The 23,565-nt window shown below is 50.0% G+C and overlaps 1 protein-coding gene across 3 annotated transcripts in view; it reads left to right on the top strand.

Annotated features, from left to right (window-relative positions):
• PIEZO1 (piezo type mechanosensitive ion channel component 1) overlaps positions 1-23,565 on the top strand; it is a 153,464-nt gene that overhangs the window by 56,320 nt on the left and 73,579 nt on the right. For all 3 annotated transcript variants that reach the window (XM_038753615.1, XM_038753614.1, XM_038753613.1), the window contains exon 3: positions 18,933-19,055. In XM_038753615.1, the coding sequence (XP_038609543.1) occupies positions 18,933-19,055 (123 nt within the window). The remainder of the gene's footprint in view (positions 1-18,932; positions 19,056-23,565) is intronic.

Genomic DNA, 23,565 nt, shown 5'->3' with positions numbered 1-23,565 from the left:
TTTACCCGGACCCACGGAGCGAGGTCTGTTCCCCTGGAGGGCCGTTGCTGACCCTGCTGCTGCGTGGATGTGGGGGACATCTAGGGTTGGTGCCCACACCCCTAGAAAGATACCTCAGGTCGTCCCCTGCAATGCACCTAAATAAGAGGTCCAGGTGCAGAAAGTAAGTTACTTTGAGGTGCCTACACTTTCCTCATCAGGGAAGCAGGGGAAATTAGCGATGTGTTCCGGGATAAAATAGAAAAATTCTATCATCTGGAATATCTGAGTTGACCCGCACATTCTGGGTAATTGAGTTTTTACCATATGAGAGTCTAATCACTGAGACACTTCTCTGTGCTTCAGTTCTCTCATCTGCAAAATGGGGATTCAGTACCTGTTTGCCCTCGTACTTAGACTGTGGCTTAGTACAGGGCATCTTTGGTGGAGTTGTGGAACTAGAGTATTTCACCGGGGAGACCCCCGAGACCCCTCTCCATCCTGCTCCAGCTAGAGTTATCGCTTCCCCTCCCAGGTTCCCCGTTCACATGGGTGCTGTTTCCGAGCCTCAGCACTCGGCAGTAGGAGCTGAAATTAAAAGTACCCGACATAAAATCATCTGGTGCAACATCTGTACCAGATAGAGGGCAGGCTGGCATAAAACAGGGCAAACGGCCACCTTTATTGCTCGGCCTTAGAGTCAGAAAATCCTAGAGTTGGAAGGGGCCTCAAGAGTCCAGCCCCCTGCCTCGGGGCAGATGAATGATGTAACTCTCCAAGCAGTTGTCCCGGCTATCTATTCTTTTAAAAACAAAACAAAAAAAAGCAAAGATTGACGGGGAAGACCCCACCACCCCTCTTTGGAAATTGTTCCGGGATTTCATCAGCCTGACAGGCTGGAGGTTCTGCTCTGTGTCCAGCCAAAATTCTCTCCTGCTGCAAATTAATCCCATTCCCTCTTGATCAGGTCTCCGTGGGCCTGGAAAATAACTGGTGAGTATCCTCCGCATATTCCTGAAGATTGTTATTAAAATCAGCTCTTTAGCTTTCTCCCGTACAGGCTAAACAATTCCAAATGCTTTCATCTTTCTTGACGGCAACGGTTTTCCACACTTTTAATCATTTTCTCCTTTCTGTGGACCTTCTCCAGTTTCTCCATGTCCTTTTTGAGGGCCAATTCCCCCCCCTGGACATTGTAGTCTAGTGAGGATCTCCTCACTTCTATGGGAATAGGCAGGACTCCTGCTAGCCTGCAGCTGGCCCAGGTCCTGCTCAACACAGTTCATTCCCTTGTGTCAGTGTCCTTGAGGTGGGTTGTACATTTTCAGCTCTCTGAGGGCAGGGGCCGTGCTGCCAACTCTACTGTACTCTCCCAAGCTCATAATACGATGCTCCTTAGACAGTTAGCACTCAATAAATAGCATTTATAAATTGAATGATTGCCTATTCCCCATTGCCCCCTAAATTGATTAACTCCCCACTGCTCCTCCGGAGTGATTGAGTCCAGATGCCTTTTCAGCAGGAGGAAAAGGTCCGGCAGGGATTTATTCCACTCCTGTGGGTTGGGGTTAAAGGTGAAACTCTACCTGTCCTTCCCCATGACTGTCCATAGCTCCGTTAATGCAGCCGGCGGCTATGACGATGATGGTAGTGGCAACTGCTGAGGGGAGAGGGGCAAGTGAACACCTCTTTCAGCCCCTTGCTCCTCCTGCTCTTTGCTTCTTGCAACCCTTGTGCTTAGCCTGGTTTCCCGGAGGCTCGGCCCCTTTCCCAACCCATTTTGTAGACTGTGAGCCCATTGTTGGGTAGGGACCGTCTCTATATGTTGCCAACTTGTACTTCCCAGGCGCTTAGTACAGTGCTCTGCACACAGTAAGCGCTCAATAAATACGATTGATTGATTTTTGTCTGCCTGCCTCTGTAACGATCTCACTTACCTTCCTCCGTCTCTTGTCCCGCAAGTGTGGTAACAAAGAGTTGAGGGAGAATATTGAAATAAGAAGGGAAAACTCTCTAGGAAAAGGTAAGATGGGCTCAGGGGTCACTTTTAAGTCTGCCCCAACCCTGGACTCAGTATACCCTGCTTCCTTCTGCCTGCAGCTGCAAACGCAACCCGTCCCCCACACCCACCTGGGCGCTCCTGGCTTCAGGAGCAGAGCTCAGATTAGCTTTCCACCGTCCCTTTCCGGCCCATCCCCTCCTCCTGCACCCACCCCCGTCATCCCATGGGGACCATCAGATAGATCACCATCCTTCCCTCGGTCCCTCCACCCCCCAGCAGGGATGGAACTTGGAGCAGAATGCCAGAGAGAGTCTGTAGAGGACAGAAGTTGGAAAAGGGATGCATAGCAAGGACCCAGGGGCAGCGAAGGGAAGGGGAAGGGATAGAAAGAGGAGTGGTGGATTTTCCACTTGCCTGCTGCATGACTTTGGGCAAGTCATTTAACTTAGTGCCTCAGTCTCCTCATCTGTAAAATGAGGATTCGATACCTAGTCTCCCTTTCTTCTTAAACCGTGAGCCCCAGGTGACACAGAAACTGCCCAACATGGTTATCTTTATCAGTCTCAGTACTTAGAACAGCACTTGGCAAATAGTAAGAGATTAACAAATACCACTATTTTTTTTATTATCACCATCCTTAAGGCAGGGAGGTGAACAAAAGGGGTCAATCGCTGACAGTTGGCCCCTGGAAACCAGAGAATACCACCAGATAGTGGGCAGGGGGAAAGAGATTGCAAAGGGGGAATGAGGAAGACCAGCTAGAATGGGACAAAGGACAGAGACAGTAGAGAAAGACAGGAATTCTGGGGAAAAAATGGGAATAGATCAAACGGATCAGGTAATGGAGACAGGATGAGACGGGCTGATAGTCCAGCGGAGAGACAAGAGAATGGGAGGGGAAGGGGGAGACAGAAGAGAATGACAGGAAGGCAGGAGAGGAAGAGAGGCAGGGAGAGGAGGAAAAGTTCAGTGTCCATTCACCTAACCCTGGCCTCATCTTCTGTCCCTGTCATTTGACCGTCTAAAGGCCAGCGGTACAGATGGATGGGTCTTACCTCCCGGAGATAAGTATGCAAACACATTGTCCTTTCATCTTTCCCAATTCTGGCAATCCTGCCCTGAAGCTGCAAGCTGCCTCAGCCAAGCACTCAAATGATGTTTTGATTATAGATTTATAGAGCTGTTTCTTTTCATTCGGGAGGCTCCACGGTTCTTTTTCTCAACGACTTCTGCATGCCAAATTCAGCTCTGGAGTCCACATTGCTCCCAAGAAATGCGCACCTATTCACATCAAAATTTTGAGGCAAATCTGGGGAAAAAAGGAGACATCAACTTGGCCAAAGTAGGTGGAGCCTAATTCCTTATATGACAAGCGAGTACCTGTCCTGGAGGTCCCCGGGAAGTCTGCAGTTGCAGAGGACACAGGCAACAGATGCTGTCTTTTCTTTTCCTTTGTTTCTTGAAATCCGGCACCTGATTGTACTCTCTTTTCTGGAGCCCCCCCACGGAAATCCAGTTGAAAATTCCCCCGGCTTCTTAGAGCCTGGCAGTTTAGATCTCCCTGAGCTTGTGCTACCCACAAGAAGACTCATTCCCAGCTCTGCTCTTAACCATTGCCTTTATAGGCCTCTCTCCCCTTCCTCTTCCACCACGGACACCTCAAGCATATCTGCACTGGGGCAGAACCGGTAACACTTTACATCGCTGGTGAGAAACAGGTAGATCCACAGGCTCTTAAATCCTTCAGGATTTTGGAGGGTCCCCACCCTGCTAGCAGAGTCGGGACCTTCACTTCTGTGGGTTCTTGCCAGGTTGCCATCCTGGCTCTTTCCCTTAAGCCCTAACCCAACTCAGCCCCCCAGGAGTCGGCAGAGCGAGGACCACCGCAGAATCTGAGTCTCCCGAAAACGTGACGTGCTTTCACCCACTCTTAGCTCTAAGCCGAGTCTTGGCTCATGCTAACTTCCACTTCCTATTATTGTAATAATAATAACGGTATTTGTTAAGCGCTTACTATATGCCAAACACTGTTCTAAGCGCCAGGCTCCATTCACCCTCCCACACTCCTGCTAGCCGTGACTGTAGCGTTGTTTCTTTCTTCTCCAACTATTTGTGAACGATTGTCGGCCTTCGTGTTGGATTGGAAGCTTCTTGAGGAGAGGGACCACGTTTCTAACTCGGTAGCAGTCTCCTCAGCGCTTAAAGCAATGTCCTGCATGTGTCTAGTCGGCTGATTGATTGGTAAGAGCCTTCTGTATGATCCTAGAATCCTGGTCTCCGCTCTTGGTCCCAGGCTGCATCCCTGCATTTGCGTTTGTCCCAAAGCCAGACCAATTTTGACCCTGCTGTGACGTGAGCTGTGGAGTCAAGGCAGGAAGGGCCTGTCCCCAAGGGATTGTGCGAGGGACTAGGGTTTCGTGACTGGAAAGTCCGCTCGGCTCTGAAGGCCCAAGCGGGCGCAGGGGAACTGGGCATCAGAACGGGTAGTTTTCCTTCCCCTGTAGCCCCTTAGTGCGGCCCCTGGAAGAGCCAGAGAGAGAGAAAGCCAGGGCTGGGAAAGTGATCAGACAACCAGAGGCAGGAGAGAGGCGTGGGCTGGAGAGTCTTTGTGTTGGCCTTTTGGCTTCATCTTGGTTGGCGGTGACACAAAGGAGGGTTTGTGAGCTCAGCAGCGAAGCCGGGTGAGTCACCAGAGCAGGCAGGGAGTGCTCTCCGGCTTCAGGAGGTTGCCGGCGAGTAGAGCGGCGTTCCTTTCCGGCCCTTGGTTTTGGAGCCAGCCGCCCCCTGCTCTGCTCCTCCCAGCCACCTCACCCTCTGCCTGTCTCCGTGAGATGGCCAGAGAGACGAGGGATTTTCCCAGGCTGTGGACCGGGACATCTCTGATCTTGGCCAAGAGGGAAGTCTCTGTGATGGATATGGAGAATCGGGGAGGAGCAGCGGTGGTGGAGTTGGGCCCCCTCTGCCCCCTCGCTCCCTCAGGGTAGCACAGAGGGTAACCCTGCGCCCCAGGCAAGTTCAAGGCCTCGCTAGGGTGATCTGACCCTGTTCTAGAGAGCGGTTGTCTTTGTGGGCCATGGGAAGCAGATTCAAAGTCACGGAAGTTTCCGGTTATCTGGAAAGTGCAGTGAAAGCAGTCTCTCATCACATCAGATTAAATCATTGATCGGTGTGCTCAGAAAACCGCGTGTTTCTTCTGCTGATTTTTGTCCTCTGGGCTGGATTCTAATGCCAGCTCCACCCGTTGTCTGCTGTGTGATCTTGGGCAAGTCGCTTAATTTCTCTGTGCCTCAGTTACCTCATCTGTAAAATGGGGATTAAGACTGTGAGCCTCACGTGGGACACCCTGATCACCTTGTATCCTCCCCAGCGCTGAGAACAGTGCTTTGCACATAGTAAGTGCTTAACAAATGCCATCATCATCATCATCTGTAAAATGGGGCTTAAGACTGTGAGCCTCGTGAGGGACAGGGACTCTGTCCAACCTTTATCATCATCAATCGTATTTATTGAGCGCTTACTATGTGCAGAGCACTGTACTAAGCGCTTGGGAAGTACAAATTGGCAACATATAGAGACAGTCCCTACCCAACAGTGGGCTCACAGTCTTTATTAGCTTGTATCTACCCCGTGCTTAGAACAGTGCTTGACACATAGTAAGCACTTAACAAATATCATCATCATTAAGGAGCCGTTTATTAGTGAACTTCTTGAGGGCAGAGATTGTGTTGTTCTCTCAAGCTCTTAGGACAGTGCTCTGCTCCCAGGAGGCGTTCAATAGTGTCTATCCATCAATCAGTCAGTAGTATTTATTGAGCTCTTACTGGTTCAGAACCCAGAAGGAAATGCCTGGGGAGAGTACAATAGTTAGTAGACATGATTCCTACCCTCAAGGAGCTTGCAATCTAGTGTTTCTTCAAGAGCTGCTGAGCCCAGAAGGGCTGCACTGGGAATCCCTCAGTTTGTTCTCCTCTCCCTGATCAGAATGCAGGCCGTAATTGTTCAAGGTGCTCTCGGGTTCTGGGGAGAGAAGGCTGGGGGTCGCCCCATCTCGCTTGGGTTTGGGGAGGTAAGGCTTGCCATAATAATAATAATAATAATAATAATAATAATAATAATAATAATAATAATAGTATTTGTAAGTGATTCCATTGTGTCAAGCACTGCTCTAAGTGCTGAGGTAGATACAAACTAATCAGGTTAGACACAGTCCCTGTCCCACGTGAGGCTCACAGTCTTAATCCCCATTTTACAGATGAGGAAACTGACACAAAGGGAAGTTAAGTGACTCGCCCAAGGTCACACAGCAAACATGTGGCAGAGCCAGGATTAGAACTCAGGTCCTTCTGACTCCTAGGCCCATGCTCTAATCACTAGGCCATGCTACTTTACACTGGGGAAGCAGCGTGGCTCAGTGGAAAGAGCACGGGCTTTGGAGTCAGAGTTCATGGGTTCGAATCCTGGCTCCACCACATGTCTGCTGTGTGACTTTGGGCAAGTCACTTAACTTCTCTGTGCCTCAGTTACCTCATCTGTAAAATGGGGAATAAGATTGTGAGTCCCCCATGGGACAACCTGATCACCTTGTAACCTCCCCAGTGCTTAGAACAGTGCTTTGCACATAGTAGTACAGTGCTCTGCACACAGTAAGCACTCAATAAATGCGATTGAATGAATGAATGAATAAATGCCATCATTATTATTATTATTATTGCCAAAGCAATGTAGCAGATAAGTATCCTTCTAAAAATGGCTCGTTCATTCATTGTCATATTTATTGAGCGCTTACTGTGTGCAGAGCATGTACTGAGAGCTTGGGAAGTATATTCCTTTACCTCCCCACCAGTTGAGCTGGTGACCCCTCTTAAGTTGACCCAGCTGTGCTCAGCCTCTTTCTCCTTTCATTCATTCATTCAATCGTATTTATTGAGTGCTTACTGTGTGCAGAGCACTGTACTAAGCGCTTGGGAAGGACAAATCGGCGACATATAGAGACGGTCCCTACCCAAGAACGGGCTCGCAGTCTAGAAGGGGGAGACAGACAACAAAACAAAACATGTGGACAGGTGTCAAGTCGTCAGAATAAATAGAATTAAAGCTAAATGCACACCATTAACAAAATAAATAGAATAGTAAATATGTACAAGTAAAATGAATAGAGTAACAAATCTGTACAAACATATATACAGGAGCAATAACTCCTTGTTCAGCAAGCCAAATGGCGCTGCCCTAGTTAAGTTTCTGGGATTCCCAGCAGGCTCGGATGGCCCGAGCTGTTGGGAAGAACCAGGATGCATCTGTCCCTATTGAAAACCTGAATCCTGGAAGGGACTTTAAGAGATTATTTGTTCCAGCCCCGTTTCCAGGTTGGTCAAAGACTGTACTATTCAGGACAGATGGATGGTGTTTTGTTTACTTTTTGTTTTTTTACGTCTCCAGGATGGAGAGTCAACTACCTCCCTTGCTAGCCTGTCCCAGTGTTTAATAGCCCCGACTGGCAAGACGTTCTTCTTTAGGGCCACTTGATCTCTCATGCTACAATTTAAAAGCCCTTTCTGTCTGACCATGAGGAAAGGAAGTAGGCCCTGCCTCCTTCGGGCTGTAGCTCACAGCACACTGGCCCCATTAGCAACCCCTGCCCCCTTGTCCCACCTGACCTACAGATGGTCCCCTGAGATGTGTGGGGGTTAGTAAGTCCACAGTTCTTCCCCGCAATTTCAACCAAAGAGGATTGCAACTCCCGCCATAACTTCCACGGGTTTGAGCACGCTTCCTCCAGCTTCCCCTAGCCTTGCCACCCAAGCTAAGGAAACACTACCACCTCCCTGCAGTAAATGCTTCCCGAGTTTCCCCAGCTTCAGGAAGCCCGGGGAAAAGATCATTGACCAAAGAAGCAGAAACAGTTACTTTTCTTCAGGGCTTTCAGATTCTGGGTATGGGAGCTGAATTTCTGAAATGACAGAAAGTTCAGCATTCATCCCATGCAGGAAACTAAAATGACTTCCAGGTTTAGCGGCCACCCGCCCCGTGATTGTCTTTGTGTAGAATGCAAACTTCCTGGTGGGCAGGAAGCGGGGTCCGGACCTGCCGGCTGCGCCGGCTCCCGGTGATTGTCCCGGGGATTCGTTCGGCGGCGCGCCTGGCCCGGCTCCAGCTGCATGAAGGGGCCCAAGGAATGCTGGATGATGCGGGACCCATCGGGAGCTTCTCCTCACACCCACCTGAGGGAACCCTTGGCTTCATTAATTACAATCAATCAATCAATCAGTGGTATTCATTGAGCGCTTACTGTGTGCAGAGCCCTGTACTAAGCGCTTGGGACAGCCAAATATGACAGAGTTGGTAGACAAACTCCCTGCCCATCGTGAGCTTACAGTCAAGGAAATGGAGGGCGTTGCTGGAGAAGGGAAGATATATGGAGAAATGCACTGAGGGAAGAACAAGAGAATCGTCCTTGAAGGAGGGCGGATTGGGGAAATGGTCCAGTCCCCTCACCCCCAGGGGATTTTAGGTTAGGGCTCAGGATGGATCTTCTAGCAGTTCCCAATTTGTACTATATGTTCCCAACTTGTACTTCCCAAGCGCTTAGTACAGTGCTCTGCACCCAGTAAGCGCTCAATAAATACGGTTGAATGAATGAATGAAAGTGTGAGACAGGGATTGAGTTTGATCTGTTTAGTGCTATCAATCAATCAATCAGTCGTATTTATTGAGCGCTTACTGTGTGCAGAGCACTGTACTAAGCGCTTGGGAAGTACAAGTTGGCAACATATAGAGACAGTCCCTACCCAACAGTGGGCTCACTATCCCGGCAATTAGCCCAGGGCTTGGCACCTAGTAAGTGCTTAATAAATGCCATAACAAACCAACTCCCAAATGAGTGAGTCAGGGAGGTGGTGGGATCTTCCTCTTTAAAGATCTTTTGTGAAAAAGGGGAAATCCTCATCTATCTGGGAGGGTTCAAGGGCCCTAACCCCCCCGCCCCCCACCATGCAGATGTCAAAAATGAGGGGACCGACCCAACCCAGCCCATCCCTGGCTTGGTATCTTGGCTCTGAGGCCAGAAGTGAGAGCGAGGGCCAAAGAGGAAGTCCAGGCTCATTCCTGTTCTCATGTTCTCCTGTTCTCAAGTGCTCATGCTGAAGCATGAAAGTTGTTCTTGCACATATTCAGATCCTTGGAGGCTGCTGGGATTTACAGTCCCTGCAGCCCAAGAGACAATTTGTGAATGTGGGGTAGCGGCTCAGAATTGCATCAAGCCCTCCCTCCCCTCTCCCTTCTCTGTGGGCGAGGAAGCTGCAGAGGGATCAATCAATCAATCAGTCGTATTTATTGAGCGCTGACTGTGTGCAGAGCACTGTACTAAGCGCTTGGGAAGTACAAGCTGGCAACATATAGAGGCAGTCCCTACCCAACAGTGGGCTCACAGTCTAGAAGGGGGAGACAGAGAACAAAACAAGACATATTAACAGAATAAAACAAATAGAATAAACATGTACAAATAAAATAAATAGAAAATAAATAAATAAGGTGTTCACATTTACAAAATGTGCCATTGATTTGGCTTTGTGAAAAACGCAAGCAGCCTTGTAACTTTGAATCCCTGGGCCCGGCCCCCCGTTTTGGAGCAGAGAGACCCCCCAGGTTTGTGCGTCGCAAGTCGGTCTCTCGGGTATTGCGAGCCGGCGGGTTTCTACGTGGGGTTTCAAGGCGACTGACCGCAGAGGATGAGTGGAAGGTCTTTAGGCCCAGCCTCCGGTCAACCCGGGGTCAACGCGGTTGGATCCACTCCCCAGCGTTTAGGACAGTGCTTTGCACGTAGTAAGCACTTAATAAATGCCATTATTATTATTATTACTAAGCACTGGGAGAGTACAAAAGAACAATAACCAGACCCATTCCCTGCCCGCAACGAGCTCACAGCCTTGAGCATGCTTGGGTTTAGCTTCATGTCAACTGACCCGGGCGTACGGCGGCTTGGGGACCTCAGGGTGGGCCTGAGGAGGACTTTAATGCAGACTGGGACACAGAGGCTTGAATCTTTCCAGCACCCTGATCAATCGAAGGTATTTATTGAGCAACTCCAGTGTGCAAAACGCCGTACTAAGCGCTTGGGAGAGGACGATACAGTAGTGCTTGGCACACAGTAAGCGGCGTGGCTCAGTGGAAGGAGCCCAGGCTTTGGAGTCAGAGGTCATGGGTTCAAATCCCATCTCAATCAATCAATCAATCAATCAATCAATCGTATTTATTGAGCGCTTACTATGTGCAGAGCACTGTACTAAGCGCTTGGGAAGTACAAATTGGCAACACATAGAGACAGTCCCTACCCAACAGTGGGCTCACAGCAGTTGTCAGCCGTGTGACTTTGGGCTAGTCACTTAACTTCTCTGGGCCTCAGTTACCTCATCTGTAAAATGGGGATTAAGGCTGTGAGCCCCCCGTGGGACAACCTTATCACCTTGTAACCTCCCCAGCGCTTAGAACAGTGCTTTGCACATAGTAAGCGCTTAATAAATGCCATTATTATTATTATTAGACTGTGAGCCCACTGTTGGGTAGGGACTGTCTCTATATGTTGCCAACTTGTACCTCCCAAGTGCTCAGTACAGTGCTCTGCACACAGTAAGTGCTCAATAAATACGATTGATTGATTGATTTATTATTAACAAATACCATAATTATAATGTCGGTAGACATGATCCTTGCCCTCAAGGAGTTTTTAATCTAGTGGAGGTGCTTACCATCTTGTTCTGATTGCAGAACTCAAGGATTCTTATTCCAAATCTCCCATTAAAGGTTTTTTTCATTCATGCATTCAATCGTATTTATTGAGCGCTTACTGTGTGCAGAGCACTGTACTAAGCGCTTGGGAAGTACAAGTTGGCAACATATAGAGACGGTCCCTACCCAGCAGTGGGCTCACAGTCTAGAAGGGGGAGACAGAGAACAGAACAAAACATATTAACAAAATAAAATAATTAGAATAAATATGTACAAATAAAATAGAGTAATATAGAGTAAAATAGAGTAGGTTTTGCCATTTGTCCTTTCCCCTCCTTATAATAATAATAATAATAATAGTACTTGTTAAGTGCTTATCGGGTGCAGTAAGTGCTGAGGTAGATACCAGATAATCAGGTCAGAAACAATTCCTGTCCCACTTGGGGCTCATGATCTAAGAGGGAGGGAGAACAGGTGTTTAATTCCCATTTAACAGTTGAGGAAACTGAGGCACAGAGACGTTAAGTGATTTGCCAAGGTCACAGAGCAGGTATGTGACAGAGCCAAGATTAGAGCCCAAGTCCTCTGACTCCGAGGCCTGTGCTCTTTCCACTAGGCAACACTGCTTATAGGGAAAATAAATTTCCTCTTGTTTGTGCCCCTTTCCCCTTCTGTAACTTTACCAGAAGCAACAGCCCAGAGCCAAACACTGCATTCCCCACTTTCCACTCCCTGCCTGGACTGAAATTTCCTTTTCTCTCCTGCCTCCCCTCCTCTCCCTGCCCCACTGCCCGGCCACTCTCCCGGCACTCCGCTTTCATCCACTCCCGCTCCCAGCCCGGAGTTGGCAAGTGCTAGGAGAAAACAATTCCAGGCCAACTTTCCCATTTATTTTCCATTTTTCTCACCTATCCCACCCTGTTCTCCATCTTCCCCCAATTTGTTCTGTCCCATCCCGTCCTGCTGCTCTGCTCTCCTCCGCTGCCTGTCCTTGGCATCTGCCCTCCTCCTCCTCTCCGGGAAGTGTCAGCTCACAGTCACAATCCAGACACCTTAGAGCCGGGATTCTGGGTTTATCCCGTTTGTGGGTAGCCCCCAAGTCCTTCCTCTCCCGTTCCTGCCTGCCACCAGCCATCTGGCAGCAGAATGCAACCTCTGTCATGCTGGAGGCCGACAGGGCCCGGGAGAGGAGGTGAAACTCAAGCCAGGATATTGTGCTCCTTGTGAGCAGCCGCTCTGGTAAAGAAGTAGCAGAGTTTGAGTGGGTGTGGGAGGGAGAGGGGACAGAAAGATCGAAGTCATTGGCTACAAGACTAAACTTCTGTTTTTGGATTATCTCCCCTGGCTCCTCCAGGCCAAAGTACCTTTGCTCCTTCCCTTTTCTGGCCAGCCGTCTTTAAATTCCTGTCCCAAACCAAAGGAGGGCCTCCTTTTCTTATGGTATTCGTTAAGCTTTTACTATTTGTTGTGCACTGAACTAAGTGCTGGGGTAGATACAGTATAATTGGGTCGGACAGAGTCCCTGTCCCACATAGGTTTTGCAATCTTCGTCCCTTTTGCAGCTGAGGCAACTGAGGCGCAGAGAAATGACTTGTCCACGGTCATACAGAAGACAAATGGCAGAGCCAGGATGAGGACCCAGGTCCCTTGACACCCAGATTCATGCTTTATCCACTAGGCCACACTGGTTCTCCCTTCCAGCCATCTTTCCATCCCTGGCTGCCCCTCCTTAAGCCTCCCCACCACTGGCATCTGATAAATCTTGCCTCTTTAGCCGTCGGCCTGGCCCGGCACAAAATTCTGCTTTCCCATGGCCCACCGCCAGCCTGGCACCGTGTTGTGCTCAAGTGAGGAGCTTGGGGGTGGGCAGGGGCACATTAGGGAGGCAGATGTGCCCTTGGGTGGTGAATCTGTCATCTGCCCCTGGTCTCGGCCCACACCCGGCCCCGCTGAGAGGAGCCCAAACGCTCAGTGCAGAGCTCTGCACAAAGTAAGGGCTCCATTCCTACCATTGTTCCATTCCGGGCCCAAGACCGGACACCACTGCCCGAGTGAACTCACCATCCGTCCGTGGCAGGGTCCTGGCTACCATGGAAAATGGCTTGTAACAGGGGTGGGAAGAGAGGGGGACGGGTATGTGAGGGTGTGTGCATCTCGAAGGGAACAAGCTGGTTGCACTCGAGAGCTGAGAGTCGGGCCAGAGGGCCTCTAGTGTTGGTGTGGCCGGGCCGCCCCTGAGGCCGGGAGCAGTCTGTGGTCTGAGCGAATGGGGCCCAGGTTGCCTAATTCCCAGCCTGACTCGACCCAAGGGGCCCTGCTTCCCCCTCACAGAGGCCGGGGGCCCCTCCCGCATCCCTCCCAGCTCCGATACAGCCAGCGGGGGATTCCACCTGATTCCCCTCCTGGTTTGTCGCTTTGTCCGTCACCCACCATCGAAGCAGGACGTAGCACGGGTGCAAGATGTAGCAAATGTGAACTAGGAAGATCTTGGGAATAGGGGAAGGAAGCCTCCAAGGCCCCATTTCCTTTAACACAGACTCCCCAGTGATGAACAGAAAAAAGAAGTGACTTGAGGTCATCGGACTCTCTTTCCCGAGGCCCCTTGGAAGAGGCTTTTCCAGGCTGGGCTCTTATCCCCCGGTCCTGGAGCAGAGCCAGGACTGGTCCCTTGGCCTCCTGACTCGTCATCTCCCTCGCCCAGGCTGGCAGAGATCCGGACATCTCTGAGGCCCTAAGGTGTGTCCAGGCAGGTGTCCCGGGAGATGGGCGACCTCCTTGGGGGGAATGTAGAGGGAAAGGAGAATGGGGCCGAATGGGGCTGGAATCCAGGCCCGTGACAGTTTGGCTCTTCCTCTGTGGCGGTCCCAGTGGGAAGGCCCTGGCTGGTTGCTTGTGAGTGGTTGAGAATGGGTGGAAGTTTGCACGCGCCTTTGTGCTATATATACCCAGCCCCGCTGGGCCAAACACAACACGTCGGGGGGAGAGAGAGTGCTTTGTCCGGGACCTCTGGTCCAGAATAGCTGGGGCTGCCTTCCCTGCTGCCCCCACCCAGGGCTAGTCTCGAAACAGGGAACAAGGCGCAAGCAGATGTGTCTTTTTGCTGAAGACCCCCAAGCTAGGCAGGGTGGGGGAGCGGAAAGGAGCTTCCCAAGGCCCGGCCTCTCTGAGCCATTAACGGAGGGGGCCTTGTGGGTGCGGTCTCATGTTTCTGTGTGTGTACGTGGGAATGTGTGTTCCTAGGAGAGCATGTGGATACGTGTGTGCAGGAACCCCAAAGGGAAGAGCTGGCATGTGGAGTATGCGCTGGCCCTGTGAGAATCTAAAAGAGCATCTGTCCTTTGTGGCTGTGACATGGAGGGTGGACGGAAGCCCTCCTGAGGGAGTGCCCTCAACTCTCAGCACCACACGGAGTCCGTTGCTCCCTCAGCTGGGCTGTGGCGACTCGAGAGGTGAAGGTTACAAGGCACCGGGACGATCAGTAGCCATCCAGGGGAGGCACGAGGTGCAGACAGGTTTGACAAGCTTCTCCCCTGACCTGGTCCTTGGACACTGTGATCCTGGATTTCTTCGGGGGCTGGGGCAGGGCTGAAGTTGGATTGGACCTCCAGGATCCTGGGTTTCCAACCCACTCAGGGTCTCTGTAGCTGGCTACTCTCGGATTTCCCAAACCACATTCATCTCAACAATCCAAGTCGGTCCTGACACCATCCCAGTGAGGGATTGACGTGGGTTATTATCTCCATTTTTCAGAAGGGTAAACTGAGGCCCAGAGAAATTGCCCCAGCTCAGCCAGCAGAGCGAGAGCTAGGACACTGCATCCCAACAGTTGACAGACTGCCTTTTCCTCACCACATCCTCTTTGTAGGCTTTGTTTAGGGTCCCTTATGCAGAGACACGGATCCTTGCCAGCCCCTCCCTTTCCTATTCCCCCTTCCCTTCCCCTCCCAGAGGAGCAGTGGACTCTGTCCTGAGCCCAAAATGAAAGATGCTTTATGGCTCCTTGTCCCTAATCTTCTTTTTACAGTGTTTGTTAAGCGCCTATTATGTGCTATTCACTGTACTAAGCCCAGGAGTAGATACAAGATAATCGGGTGGGCACAGTTCCGGTCCCTCATAGGGCTCAGAGTCTTAATCCCCATTTTAAATATGCAATAACTGAGGCAAAGAGAAGTGAAGTGAATTGCCCCAGGTGACACAGCAGACAAGGAACGGAGTTGGGATCAGAACCTAAGTCCTCCGATTCCCAGACCCGTGCTCTTTCCACTGAGGCCCAGAGAAGTGAAGTGACTTGCCTAAAGCCACACAGCTGACAGTTGGCGGTGCTGGGATTTGAACCCATGACCTCTGACTCCAAAGCCCAGGCTCTTTCCACTGAGCCACGCTTCTCTGTGCCTCAGTGACCTCATCTGGAAAATGGGGATTAAGATTGTGAGCCCCACATGGGACAACCTGATCACCTTGTATCCTCTCCAGCACTTAGAACAGTGCTTTGCACATAGTAAGCGCTTAACAAATGCCATCATCATCACTAGGCCATGCCGTTTCGCTATCCCAACTTTCCAGCCATCCCCACGCCGGCCCCACTGCTAGGCAATGTGGGAAGCATAGGACAGGAGCCCACATCCGCCCTGGATTGGTGTTCTAGCCGGGGGTCTTCTCGCCTAGAGATCAGGAGCAAGAGGAATCGTGCGTGGGAGGCTGAGCCCCGAATCGACAACAGGGATTAGCGTTCACGGAGCCTAAGACATTGTACTGAGTCTGGAGACAAAAAAATCCAATTCAGACCGGATCTCTGGCCCAAAAGGGCTGAAGGTCTGCGTTGTGGGGAGCACACGTGACAGGGAACTGCACTGCAAACACAGAGGCTAGGCACTAAAACTCAAAGACGATGATATTGACAGGGATAACTGCCCAGCTGAACAGCACACAGGGGTCAGTCTGCAGGCCCACTGCTGCTCCAGGCCACCGTCCCAATCAATCAATCAATCAATTGTATTTATTGAGCGCTTATGAACTGTTCTGCAAACACAGAGGCTAGGCACTAAAACTCAGACGATGATATTGACAGGGATAACTGCCCAGCTGAACAGCGCACAGGGGTCAGTCTGCAGGCCCACTGCTGCTCCAGGCCACCGTCCCAATCAATCAATCAATCAGTTGTATTTATTGAGCGCTTAGGAACTGCACTGCAAACACAGAGACAAGGCACTGAAACTCAAAGACGATGATATTGACAGGGATAACCGCCCGGTTGAGTAGCGCACAGGGGTCAGTCTGCAGGCCCACTGCTGCTCCAATCAATCAATCAATCAATCAATCTTATTTATTGAGCACTTACTGTGTGCAGAGCACTGTACTAAGCACTTGGGAAGTACAAGTTGGCAACATATAGAGACAGTCCCTACCCAACAGTGGGCTCACAGTCTAAAAGGGGGAGACAGAGAACAAAACCAAACATACTAACAAAATAAAATAAATAGAATAGATATGGACAGGTAAAATAAATAGAGTAATAAATATGTACACACATATATACATATATACAGGTGCTGTGGGGAAGGGAAGGAGGTAAGATGGGGGAATGGAGAGGGGGACAAGGGGGAGAGGGAGGAAGGAAGGGGCTCAGTGTGGGAAGGCCTCCTGGAGGAGGTGAGCTCTCAGTAGGGCCTTGAAGGGAGGAAGAGAGCTAGCTTGGCGGATGGGCAGAGGGAGGGCATTCCAGGCCCGGGGGATGACGTGGGCCGGGGGTCGATGGCGGGACAGGCGAGAACGAGGCCTAACGGTGAGGAGGTGAGCGGCAGAGGAGCGGAGGGTGCGGGGTGGGCTTTCCCAACGTTTGGATGGTTGGCGGGCTGCCTCTCTGTTCCCCTGGAAGGGGCTCACTGGTGGCCCAGGGCCTGACTCATTCATTCATTCATTCAGTCGTATTTATTGAGCAACTTACTGTGTGTAGAGCACTGCACTAAGTGCTTGGGAAGTACAAGTTGGCAATAATGATGACATTTGTTAAGCACTTACTGTGTGCGAAGCACTGTTCTAAGAGCTGGGGAGGTTACAAGGTGATCAGGTTGTCCCATGGGGGGCTCACAGTCAATCCCCATTTTCCAGATGAGGTAACTGAGGCCCAGAGAAGTTAAATGACTTGCCCAAAGTCACACCGGACAATTGGCGGAGCCGGGTTTTGAACCCATGACCACCGACTCCAAAGCCCATGCTCTTTCCACTGAGCCCTGCTGACTCCCGCGGCTCTCCCTTGGCTCTGCGGCCCTGGGCTTCTGAAGGCCTTCCCAGACTGAGCCCCCTCCTTCCTCTCCCCCTCCTCCCCTTCCCCATCCCCACTGTCTTACCTCCTTCCCCTCCCCACAGCACCTGTATATATGTATATATGTTTGTACGGATTTATTACTCTATTTTACTTGTACATATTTATTCTATTGATTTTATTTTGTTACTATGGTTTTGTTGTCTGTCTCCCCCTTCTAGACTGTGAGCCCGCTGTTGGGTAGGGACCGTCTCTAGATATTGCCAACTTGGACTTCCCAAGCGCTCAGTACAGTGCTCTGCACACAGTAAGCGCTCAATAAATACGATTGAATGAATGAATGACATGGGAGCTGGATGTGGAGAGACGTCCCTCCGAGTCGGTGAGCCTGGGTTACTGCCCAAGTCACTGAGACCTAAAGGTTTAAGGGCAGAGGAGGAGCAGCTTGGCCTAGTGGGAAGAGCCTGGGCGTCAGGGGACCTGAGGTCTAATCTAATTCTAATCCCGGGCGTGTCACTTAATTTTTTTTGTGCCTCCGTTTTCTCATCTGTAAAATGGGGATTCAACCCCCGCTCTCCCTCCCCCTTAGGCCGTGAGCCCCATGTGGGATAGGGACTGTGTCCAATGTGATTACCTTGTATCTAGCTCAGCGTTTAGTAATGTGCTTGGCACAGAGTGAGCACTTAACAAACCACCACCGCTATTATTATCATGATTATTATTATTATTAGAGAATCTCAAGGGGCCCCACCAGGGTTTGGCATGTGCCTTGGTGCCTTCTATTGGTATCCAGAGACATAATCGGCAACAGCGGGGCGTAGGCTGAGCATCCTGGCCTAGGATTCCTGGGGCAGTTCTGCAGTGGGGAGGAGCTGGCTGGTGTTGGCAAGATGCCCCCCGTCCCCCTGGGCCACGGAAAGGCTTTGCTGGGATGGAAATTCTGGGCCGGCTTGTGACGGAGGTGTGCGGTGTGTGTGAACTGCTGATTTGAGTGATGGTGGTTCGTGGAGGGCAGAGCTGTTCCTGTCGCGCGTTCCGTACCTCACCCATGGCGGAGCTTAACTCTTATCCAACCGCCACTAGCCCGAATGTAACAATAACAACTGTGGGATTTGTTAAACGCTTATTATGTGCTGATTGCGTACTAAATGTTGGGGTAAAGACCATGTAATCGGGTACAATCCCCCAGTCTGAGGGGGAGGGAGAACGGGTAGTTCATCCTCATTTTGCAAATGAGGAAACTGAGGCCCCCAAGACTTTAAATTTTTTTTTATGATAGCATGTATTAAGCGCTTACAATGTGCAAAGCACTGTTCTAAGTGCTGGGGGGGTTACAAGGTGATCAGGTTGTCCCACGAGGGGCTCACAGTCTTCATCCCCATTTTACAGGTGAGGTAACTGGGGCCCAGAGAAGTGAAGTGACTTGCCCAAGGTCACCCAGCTGACAAGTGGCGGAGCCGGGATTTGAACCTATGACATCTGACTCCAAAGCCCGGGAAATTTCCACTGAGCCATGCTGCTTCTCTAAATAACTAAGTGACTCACGCAAGGTCACCCAGAAGGCAGGTGGTGGAACGGGGGTTAGGCATTGCCTGTTCCGACTACAGCTCGGAGGAGGTCTCGCATCCTAATTTCTGCAGACAGGGACTAGTGCTGTTGTTTCTGGATCCTCCCTCCATCCTGCCTTTTCTGCCTGTGTGAAAAGGGGCACTGGGGGGTGAGCGAGGGGGAAGGAGCCCTGATCCGAGGGTTGTGGCAGGAATGGTGGCACCTGAGCTGTATACCCTTGGGGCCAGAACGCCCTGGCCCGCTTGCCCTCCAACCCCCAAAGCACGTATCTGTTAGGCTGAGAGTAGTATCTTTGGACCACCTCATCCCCGCCGGCCCTGAACAGAAGTCTGGACAGCCACCGGGCAACCCCCGCTCTGAGCCAGGACCGTGGCGACTTTGCTTGTCTCTCTCTCGTAGGTCACACGGGTCGCCTCCTCCGAGCTTTGTTGACCATCAGCATCCTGTTCCTCACCGCCCACCTAGTCTTCCAGATATGCCTGCACACGGTGCCTCGCCTGGACAAACTGCTGGGGCCGAGCTGTGAGTAGCCAAAGGCCCAAGGAGGCAGGTGGGGAGGAGGGAGAGTCCGGGAGGTGGGCAGGAAGTCTGTGGGGGGGTCCGGGAGCTGGATTGTTAGGCAGGGAGCTTGGAGGGGTTAGCTGGGAGGCCACGGTGGGCAGACGGAGTCAAGCCACCACCACCGCTTAAATTAATGATGGCACTTGTTAAGCGCTTACTATGTGCAAAGCACTGTTCTAAGCACTGGGGAGGATACAAGGTGATCAGGTTGTCCCATGTGGGGCTCACAGTCTTAATCCCCACTTTACAGATGAGGTAACTGAGGCCCAGAGAAGTTAAGTGACTCGCTCAAGGTCACACAGCTGACAACCGCTTGCTGCCCCTTCCACGGTGGGGCCCGATTCATTCATTCATTCATTCATTCATTCAATCGTATTTATTGAGCGCTTACTGTGTGCAGAGCACTGGACTAAGCGCTTGGGAAGTCCAAGTTGGCAACATCTAGAGACGGTCCCTACCCAACAGCGGGCTCAACCGATACCATCCTCTGATCCGCGTGGGGCTTGGGTGAGGTTGTGGGGTTCATTCCCCGAGGAAATCAATCCCGCTACAAATCTGCTCTGCTCTCCCACACATCTGGAATATGGGTGTGAGAAATGGGCTCTTCAAGCATCCCCGACCTGAGATATGGACTCTCCCAACATCCCAACCCGAGAAATGGATTCTCTCAAAATCCCCCCACAACACAATCACTGGGTTCTGCCCAGGTGGGCAGAGATGGTCTCCCGCTCCTCTGCTTCCCCGCCCTCCTGCCCGCCTTGCTGGGTTTTTCCTTTCTGGATATTTGCTAATTGAAAATGGTCATTGGAGGATCCATGAGGCAGGATCCAGCTCTTCTTTTTTTTACTGTTTGCCCCTGAAGGCTCAGGACAATGACCTGGACGCTGCAGATGCTCAATAAATACTAATCAGTCCGCGGTATTTATTGAACGTTTTCTGTGTCGCACTTACTGCACTGGGCGCATGGGAGGATGCAATACAAGAGTTGGTAGACACGTGCCCTTCCCACAAGGAATTTACAGTCTAGAGGGGGAGACAGACTTTAATATAAATACAAAATTTATAATATATATTTGCAGATTGATTGGAACAGTAAAAATAACTGTGTTATCTGTAAAGGGCTTACTCTGTGCCAAGGGCTGTAGTAAGTGCTGGGGTAGATACAAGATCATCAGGATAGACACAGTCCCTGTCTCATTCATTCGTTCATTCATTCATTCAATTGTATTTATTCATCATCATCATCAATCATATTTATTGATCACTTACTGTGTGCAGAGCACTGTACTAAGCGCTTGGGAAGTACAAGTTGGCAACATATAGAGATGGCCCCTACCCAACAGTGGGCTCACAGTCTAGAAGGGGGAGACAGACAATAAAACAAAACATATTAACAAAATAAAATAAATAGAATAAATATGTACAGATAAAATAAATAGAGTAATAAATCCGTACAAACATATATACATATATACAGGTGCTGTGGGGAGGGGAAGGAGGTAAGGCGGGGGGGATGAGGAGGGGGAGAGGAAGGAGGGAGCTCATTCTGGGGCTCACAAGGGGCTCACGATCTAAGTAGGAAGGACAGCAGCTATTGAATCCCCATTTTACAGATGAGGAAACTGAGGCACAGAAAAATTGTGACTTGCCTAGAGAAGCAGTATAGCTTACTGGAAGGAGCATGGGCCTTGAGTTAGAGGACCTGGCTTCTAATCCCACACTTGGTTGCCGTGTGACCTTGGACGAGTCACTTAACTTCTCTGACCGTTTCCTCAACTATAAAACGGGGATTCAGTCCCCGTTCTCCCTCTACTTAGACTGAGAGGTCCACGTGGGATAGGGACGGTGCCAGACCTATTTATTTTATTTTGTTAATGTTTTGTTCTCTGTCTCCCCCTTCTAGACTGTGAGCCCACTGTTGGGTAGGGACCGTCTCTGTATGTTGCCAACTTGGACTTCCCAAGCGCTTAGTCCAGTGCTCTGCACACAGTAAGCGCTCAATAAATACGATTGAATGAATGAATGAACTTGTGCTTAGAATAGTGCTTGGCACATGGTAAGCACTTAACAAGTATCATAATAAAAAACAAAACAAAACAAAAAAACCCATCCAAAGTCAAACGACGGACAAGTGGTGGAGCTGGAGGGACAACCCAGGTCCTCGGACTCCCAGCCCCACGCTCTTCCTACTAGGCCACACTGCTGCTCGGTGGAAAGAGCCCGGGCTTGGGAGTCAGAGGTTATGGGTTCTAATCCTGGCTCCGCCTCCTTCCCTTCCCCACAGCACCTGTATATATGTATATATGTTTGTACATATTTATTACTCTATTTATTTATTTATTTTGTTTGTACATATCTATTCTATTTATTTTATTTTGTTAGTATGTTTGGTTTTGTTCTCTGTCTCCCCCTTTTAGACTGTGAGCCCACTGTTGGGTAGGGACTGTCTCTATATGTTGCCAATTTGTACTTCCCAAGCGCTTAGTACAGTGCTCTGCACATAGTAAGGGCTCAATAAATACGATTGATGATGATGTCTGCTGTGTGACCTTGGGGAAGTCACTTAACTTCTCTGAGCCTCAGTTACCTCATCTGTAAAGTGGGGATTAATAATAATAATAATAATAGTAATAGTAATAATAATGGCATTTATTAAGCACAGTAAAGTGGGGATTAATAATAATAATAATAATAATAATAATGGCATTTATTAAGCACTTACTATGTGCAAAGCACTGTTCTAAGCGCTGGGGGGAATACAAGGTGATGAGGTTGTCCTACATGGGGCTCACCGTATTCACCCCCATTTTACAGATGAGGTAACTGAGGCACGGAGAAGTGAAGTGACTTGCCCAAAGTCACACAGCTGACAAGTGGTGGAGCCGGGATTCGAACCCATGGCCTCCGACTCCAAAGCCCGGGCTCTTTCCATTGAGCCACGCTGCTTCTCAAGACTGTGAGCTCCCCGTGAGACAACCTGATCACGTTGTACACCCCCCCACTTAGAACAGTGCTTCGCACATAGTAAGCACTTAACAAATGCCATCATCATCATTATTGTTATTATTACTGCTCAGTGGGTATGGTTTTCATCATACAAGAGGTAATTCCTTGAGGATTTTATCTGTGAGCCATAATATCGAAAGCCAGTCTTAATGTATACACGACAGGGCACTTGTTGAGTACAGCTTGGGGATCTTTATCTCATGAATGTTTGTTGATTTTTTCAATAACTCTTATATACACACAACAGGAAGATTACTACCGCCCCTTGTACTTTGCCAGGCTGAGGTTGAGGTTCTCTAAACTGGGTCTGCGTATTTAATGTACATGTACATATTTACTATTCTATTTATTTTATTTTGTTAATATGTTTTGTTTTGTTGTCTGTCTCCCCATTCTAGACTTTGAGCCCACTGTTGGGTAGGGACTGTCTCTCTATGTTGCCAACTTGGACTTCCCAAGCGCTTAGTACAGTGCTCTGCACACAGTAAGCACTCAATCAATACCACTGAATGAATGACTGAATGGATTGGATTAGTTAGTCATATCTTCTGTCCTACTCCAACGGCTTGTGCTTTAAGAGAAGCAGCGTGGCTCAGTTGAAAGAGCCCGGGCTTGGGAGTCAGAGGTCCTGGGTTCTAATCCCAGCTCCGCCGCTTGTCAGCTGGGTGATTTTGGGCAAGCCACTTAACTTCTCTGTGCCTCAGTTACCTCATCTGGAAAATGGGGATTAAGACTGTGAGCCCCACGTGGGACAACCTGATCACCTTGTATCCACTCCAGTGCTTAGAACAGTGCTTCGCACATAGTAAGCGCTTAACAAATGCCATCATCATCATTATTATTATTATTAGGTCTCTCTCCTCTCCCTTCTCCCCTCGCCCTTACCCCAACCCCCTTCTTTGCACTATCCCCAGGGGAGGGCATATTCCCTGGCCCCAAACATGGTGTCATTCTTGTGCCATCCTCTGATGCAGGATGAGCAGATGGGAGGCAGGACGCCCCAGTCTCCCTCGCTGGGGCCTCTTGTGAGCCCCAGTATGGCCACATTCACGCAGGCAAGAGACAATTTATGTCCACTCCACATGGCCTCAGCATTAACTGTTCCCAATATAACCCAGGAACCATCCCGGCTCTTCTGTCCCCGGGCTTAGCTCCTCCTCTAGGCAGTGGGGCTGGGGACGGACAGTTAGTAATAATAATAATGTTGGTATTTCTTAAGCGCTTACTATGTGCCAAGCACTGTTCTAAGCGCTGGGGAGGTTACAAGATGATCAGGTTGTCCCACGGTGGGCTCACAGTCTTAATCCCCATTTTACAGATGAGGTAACTGGAGCACAGAGAATAAATAAATAATGATGGCATTTATTAAGTGCTTACTATGTGCAAAGCACTGTTCTAAGCGCTGGGGAGGTTACAAGGTAATCAGTTTGTCCCACGGGGGGCTCACAATCTTAATCCCCATTTA

The sequence above is a fragment of the Tachyglossus aculeatus genome, chromosome 11 (genome assembly GCF_015852505.1).
Source record: "Tachyglossus aculeatus isolate mTacAcu1 chromosome 11, mTacAcu1.pri, whole genome shotgun sequence".
In the NCBI taxonomy this organism is placed as follows: domain Eukaryota; kingdom Metazoa; phylum Chordata; class Mammalia; order Monotremata; family Tachyglossidae; genus Tachyglossus; species Tachyglossus aculeatus.
Note: the sequence above shows the minus strand (reverse complement) of the source record. Positions and strands in the feature narration are given on the sequence as shown.